Genomic DNA, 6,851 nt, shown 5'->3' on the forward strand with positions numbered 1-6,851 from the left:
ATTTCTTTAGATCACATGAACTTTAAATGTACAATGCATTTTTAAACATAACCAAGTTGCATTTGATTATTTTGGAGCTACTGTAACAACCTGGTGACAGACACAGAGCTCTGCAGTGCAAATAAATGAAGTGCTACATTTTATTTAAGGAGCTTATTTTTCAGATGGAAAAAAATAATAATGCTAACTGAATAGCACATTATCGGCTGTGCATATGGGCAGAAATTTTCATATCTGCCGATACCGATAAACCTGTTTTTAAGCTTTTATCTGCCGATACCGACATTGTGCCGATAATATCGTGCATACCGAGTGTTTTTATATTTAAGTTTTTTTTTGTTGAAATCTATGTTGTGCACTCAACAGAAAACTGCACAGCAGTGTTAAAACAGCAGCAAAGAAAAAACGATGAGTTGGGACACTGACTCAGTGCCACAAAAAGTGTGACTCATGAGTTCAGGGTCTTCATCAGGTGAAAGTCAAACTTGTGGACTGAAAAAGAGTTTAGTTTCATGAGGGCTGTCTATACATTGAATCCTTTCCTATTGGATGTCTTATCATTTCTTACTATTTTTATTGTCAACAAATCAATCAGCTTTTATCAAGATTAACCCAGATCCTGAAGATGGCGTCATTTATTCTGATCATCATGTTGATGGTCGTCGTTGCTGCGGGAGAAACAACAGGCAGAAAGCTCCATGACAGCTTCATCACCCTCTGATAGCTCATGTTCTGTTTGACAGAGCTAGCCTTCAACACTGAAGCACAAATCCACCTCTGACTGTCAGTGAGAAAAGAAAACTCAAACAGAGAAATGGTTATGTTGGACTTTACGATCAACAATAATCAACACTGTCAGGAACCGATAAACATTGTTATGGTAATGTAAACGTGACTCCCACCGATGTTTACTCTCCTTTCAGTCGTTATCTAGCTGTTATCTTCATTTCTTCTTGATCTTTTAGATGAAAATGTGATGATGTAAACCAGAGGTTGGCAACCCAGGGCACAGATGCCAAAGCTGGCACGTGAGGCTATTTATGTTGGCACGTGGATAATAATTACAATGAGGCAGAGGACAAAATAATAAATAAATAAAACTATTGAGAAGTATTCTGTTTATCTCTTCACAATATGTAGTGGCACATCCTTCCATGTGTTTATAAACCACCTGAATGAGTGGAGCCTTAGCTGCTGTCCCGACACGTGTCCACTTTTCAACTTTTCAAAAATAAATCCATTACTCATGAATCTGGTCCATGACCCATTTATTTTGCAGGTGCAAACTCCATTTTTTGTTGTTCATTTTTTAGGAATCTCATTTGTCCAACTGAACACACACACACACACACACACACACACACACACACACACACACACACACACACACACACACACACACACACAAAAAAAAAAAAAACTTTCTCCATCATATGGTCAAAAAACATTTGGCTTAAGCTCCATTCACCCTGCATGAAACAAAAGACTGACCCTCACACCTGCACTGACTGGCCTAATAAACAAAACTTCACCCATAATCAAGCACATTAAACAGTTTAAATAAACCTATGAATCAACATAAACTACCTACTTAATTATTCTACATTTAATATATTTAAATGAATGTGGTCCTTAGAATAAATCATATGAACTTAAAACTGTGGTTAATTTGCTCTGTCTGAAGCAACTTAAAATGGCCTCTATACAATAAATAGAGCACACTATAAATGTTTAATGGAAAAATTTAACAGAAAAAATTAAGTTATAAATTAAATCATGACATTACAATCTAGAAAATGTGTCTTGCAAGTGCATCACCACAAATCTCTTGGGAGGTCAGTCTGCTAGCTCACATTCTCAGCAATTTAGCGGTTTTATGGCAAAAGGACCAAGTTCCGATCATTCATTCCAACATAATTAGACAAGGGAGCGGTAGAGTTTGCTCCCAGAGGCCAAGGGAGGCCACACTTCCTCTCTTTTTTCAGACTGTGATTTAATGAAAATACTCCTTTTAACAGTTTCAGTAATTCTTCTGTGTGGTCACTGTCATCCCTTCCTTTTTTCTCTCCTCTACTTATTAAGCCTTTTACGATGTGTAAAACAGCGCCCTCCTAAATGTTCTGTGGTGAATGAGTGGTGAAAATACGATACTGCACACTGTTGTCCGCCAAGCTGAGTTGGCGTCCCTTGGTGAAAAAAAAAAAAAAGATTAACCAATCAGGTTAGGCTGCAGTCATAACACTGCTCACCTGTGATTGGCCAAGACTGTGTCAAAGGAAGCCACACTGTCCTTGGCCTCAAACCAATCAAATCACAGTATCGTCATCATCAAGCCACTGAATGAAATCAGGGAGGTTAGCACATTAGCAGTGTGCATGAAGTGGTCGGTTGTGTGTTTGAGTGGGCGGTTGAGTAAATTAATAAGATGTTTAAAGTGATACTCCGGGATGGAACAAGTTGGGTCCTATCACAAGGTTTAGGGCAGAAATGACCCCTACAGCAGTGTTTTTGTGCAGCAGAAGCCCAGGGCACTCGCACCAAACACCCCCTCCCTGCTCCTCTGCTGGTTTCCTCTGCACTCAGACGGGGCCATATTTTACTTGACCAAAAGCACAAATAAACGGACTCCTGGCAGAAAAATCTGATATTGGTTTGCATTCAAGCTTTATTCAGAGAATTTTCAGCGCGTTACTTTCACACAAAAACACCGCTAAATAAGGCTCTAGTTCTTCTTCTCCACCTGACTTCCAGGTAGATTTTAGGACAAACAGCCAGGCTGACAGTGAAAACCACATTTCACCCTTTCTGTCCCCCAAAATCTGCTGTAAACAAACATGGCCATTCATTATGTCTGCCTCCATGTACAGGACCGTGAACAGTAATGTAAATATAAAACGCTTTTTTCTAACTTAATAAAAAGAAAACAAAAGTTTTATGTTCAATATTGTTCACTTGTTTCAAGATACTTCACAATCATATATAAACATCATATCTCATTTCCACCATTTCTGTTCACCAAATGCTGCCAACTTCTACAGACTGCAGTTTTGAATTGTTTTGCCTCTTTAAGTTGCTTAACTTTTGTTGTCTTGCTTTAACATAAACAAGACTGAAAGAAATGTCAAACATCCCGATGACTCAAACCGTCTCAAAAAGTCAGGTGTTCTTTTTTTGAGTCTCATTCTGTGTTTTGTTGTTTCAGACTGACCCTTGACCCCTGAGAGTGAGCTGTCTCCCTGGATTCCAGGGAAAGAGGGGCTGGACTGGTTTACATGATGGACGTGGACTCAGAAGGGATCACCTCTGGACCCAACATCACAAACTGCTCGACGCCCCCTGCTGGTGGCCTGCAGGCTGTGCACTTCACAGATGGTACGGCCGTCATGGTCTTTGTGCTCAGCCTCCTCACCCTTCTCACAGCGCTCATCAACGGTGGCGTCATCCTCGCTATCTGCACCACCAAGAAGCTCCACCTTCCCGCCAACTACCTCATCTGCTCCCTGGCCGTCACTGACTTCTTGGTGGCGCTCCTCGTCATGCCCATCAGCATCCTCTACATCACCATGGAGACGTGGTCACTGGGTCAGGTGGTGTGTGAGATGTGGTTGAGTCTGGACATGACCTGCTGCACCTGCTCCATTCTGCACCTGTGCGTCATCGCCTTGGACCGATACTGGGCCATCACCAAAGCCATCGAGTATGCACGCAAGAGGTCAGCACGCCGTGCTGCCGTCATGGTTGGAACCGTCTGGGTTATCTCGGTCTTCATCTCCATCCCTCCTTTGTTCTGGAGGCAGAGGCCGAACAAAGACCGCCTCCATCAGTGCATCATTGAGCACGACCACCTGGGGTACACCATATACTCCACTTTTGGAGCGTTTTATATCCCCATGATCGTCATTCTGATCCTTTACTACAGGATTTACAACGCCGCCAAAACTCTGTACCAGAAGCGTGGCTCCTCTCGGCACCTCAGCAACCGCAGCATGGGCAGCCAGAACTCCATGGACCACTGCAGGGTCTCACACACGTTCTGCGTGTCCGACCTGTCCAACTCAGACCCAACCCTGACCTCTGACAAACTCAACACTGGCATCCGCATCCCGTCCTTTGAGACGGATGTGGACGGGCAGGACGAGAAGAACCAGATCTGCACCACACGGGAGAAAAAAGCAGCGAGGATCCTGGGCCTCATCCTCGGGGCCTTCATCGTCTGCTGGCTGCCGTTCTTCTTGAAGGAGCTCCTGGTGGGTTTGCAAGTGTTAAAGCCCTCCCAGCTCCTTTCAGACCTCCTCACCTGGCTGGGCTACGTTAACTCTCTCATTAACCCCCTGCTGTACACCAGCTTCAATGATGACTTCAAGCTGGCCTTTAAAAAGCTGCTCAGGAGGAAGGAGCACACATAGATGTGGATATAAAGTGATGAGCACTGAAGGGAATGTACGTGTGTCGAACTAATCATCTCCTGGCGGCACAGACTGTGATTACAGCTAAAAAAAGTGACATCTCAAAGAGTATATATCCTCTGTTTTTAATAAAGGAATTATTAATGACCACTCTCCATTACTTATTTGGCTTTTATTCATAAAGTTCTACATTAAATACTCCTTTTTAGAAAATGTCTCTCTGTTCTTTTCTTAGTTTCCTCTGGTGCTTTGAATGCAGTGCAACTGTGAATTATTCCATTATCAAACATATGAGAAGGACCTGGATCTTAAAACACAGATGACTGAATCAATTAACTCTACATTAAAGGAAATTACATTATTATTTAAAAGTTTGTGTCCCATCATTTAATTAGAAAGTTTGCTTTAATGGACAAATAGTTGATGAATAGTTCAGAAATGTCTCCACTAGTTTTCCTCCTCTGCTAGTTCAGATCACTGACAGGAACACAATGTTATAACATCAAAGCTGGGACCTTGAGAAGAACAGACCTTTTATTATGAAAGATAAGGATCATTTACCGGTAAAATATGTTGCATATATGTTTCTATGGTGTTATATGTTACACAAACATTTCATAACTCTAAGGTCACTCTACGTCAAAGAGATTAAAGAGACAGAAACACTAACACTGGCTTTAAAAACACACATAACCATGTTCTCCTGACTGAGAGGTGACTGAGAGGTGCCCCCAAGTGGCCAGAGAAAAGACTGCAGCTGGAGAAGTGTGAGCGCTTTTTAGGCAGGGGAGTCCAGACCGTTTTGAAGAAGGCTACAATTGATTTTGTGAAAATAACCAAGGTCCAACACTTTTATTGTTCATGCAATTAACACATGAATGCTCCGTTTTTGAACTATTTCTTTTGGCGATTTCTGTAAAAATCAGTCACTAAGTGTGCTCAAGCCTCACCTGTCCCTTATTTGTCTCTTGATCCCAGATGATCAGTGGTCAGTTTTCTGCAGTGTTTTATGCACCATTTTTTTGTCTTTACTGCTTCATTTGATAACTTATCTCTAGTCTTGTTTCTTCTAATGTGTAATTTGAACCTTCACAATTTGACACCATGGTATATACAAATTACTTCAAGACGTCAGCTGTAAAAGTTATTGAGTTCCTGCAGAATGTACAGAGCTTCAACTTTATACAAGTAGCCTATACACAATCCAAAGATAGATAGATAGATAGATAGATAGATAGATAGATAGATAGATAGATAGATAGATAGATAGATAGATAGATAGATAGATAGATAGATAGATAGATAGATAGATAGATAGGGAGAGCAGCAACATAAGAGTCCACTGCTTTGTCAATAAAGAATTTAAATAATCATCCACAAACTCTTAAAAAATGAAACATACAAAAAGAATAACATTGTCGGGTTAATCGCTAACTTTTGAACAACTTGTCGTTCAAAGCCCTGTTTCCGCTGCCTCATTTGTATTTAAAGAACTTCCAAAATTTACAAGCTTCAATTTGAGCCTTTGATGACCTTTTTTATCTTTAAAACCATATTTTCAGTGGCCTGAAATACATCACCTGAACCCAAATCAGACAACAGAATTTCCAGTTTCTAGCATTCCAGTTGGAGGTTATCCTGTTACTTGTCTCTAACCCAAACTCTGTGTAATCTTCCTCTATTGCTGACGAGGTAAAAAATATCATAAGTGATCAAGTGTTTTGTTTTTTTGAAAACAAAAACAAAACAAACAAAAAAAACACCTAAACTAAATTAAAAGTTGGTTTTATCATTTTAAAAGGAAAAGTGTAAAGTGACAGCTCAGACTGTTACTGTACTTGATTGTATAAAATAACCATTTTTTTTAAGTACACTCCCACGGCACAATTTTAAACCTTGAGTTAATGATTCCAGTTAATATAAACTCTTTCAAAATCTATTTGTATTAAACCAGATGAGCAGAACCCCACTGTAGGAAGGATGATGATTTGGTTTATGTCATAGGTATGGAGTAAAAAAATAAAATCAATCTAATGAATTACTCTCAATGTTGTGATTGCTACAGTTTCCATCATTTCAGCCCAGCACTGTTAAACTATATAAGTCTGGTCTTGAACCATTAGAAATTAATAACTGAGATCATTCAAGCATTAAAATGTATTTGTACACCTGCAACTAATGTTTGCATAAATTGTTCAGGTAAAAAAGAATAACATCCCTTTTTTAATATCATTTAAACATGATTATGCCTCTCTATAAAGTTTTTTTATGTCTTTAAAAGCATGTGTTAATAGTGTGAATTGATATAGAAGTTTGGTTTGCAAACTTAAACTCCAACGAGGAATCCTAAGCTACTTAAATTCAAACTGATGTTTAACTGTGACCTACAAAAGCAAACATGACCACCAGCAACAGGAGTTACAGTTTCTAAAATGTTAGTTTCAA

The 6,851-nt window shown here is 39.8% G+C and overlaps 1 protein-coding gene across 1 annotated transcript in view; it reads left to right on the top strand.

The window, feature by feature from the left end:
* Positions 1–4,548, top strand: part of htr1e (5-hydroxytryptamine receptor 1E) — a 43,850-nt gene extending 39,302 nt beyond the window's left edge. Inside the window, exon 2 of the mRNA XM_074684699.1 lies at positions 3,203–4,548. Coding sequence (XP_074540800.1) covers positions 3,273–4,406 — 1,134 coding nt within the window. The 5' untranslated portion in view covers positions 3,203–3,272 and the 3' untranslated portion in view covers positions 4,407–4,548. The remainder of the gene's footprint in view (positions 1–3,202) is intronic.
* The last annotated feature ends 2,303 nt before the right edge of the window (positions 4,549–6,851 follow it).

This window comes from Halichoeres trimaculatus, unplaced genomic scaffold (assembly GCF_033239565.1).
Source record: "Halichoeres trimaculatus isolate MK-OKI-2021-1 unplaced genomic scaffold, fHalTri1.1 fHalTri1_scaffold_13, whole genome shotgun sequence".
NCBI lineage: Eukaryota > Metazoa > Chordata > Actinopteri > Labriformes > Labridae > Halichoeres > Halichoeres trimaculatus.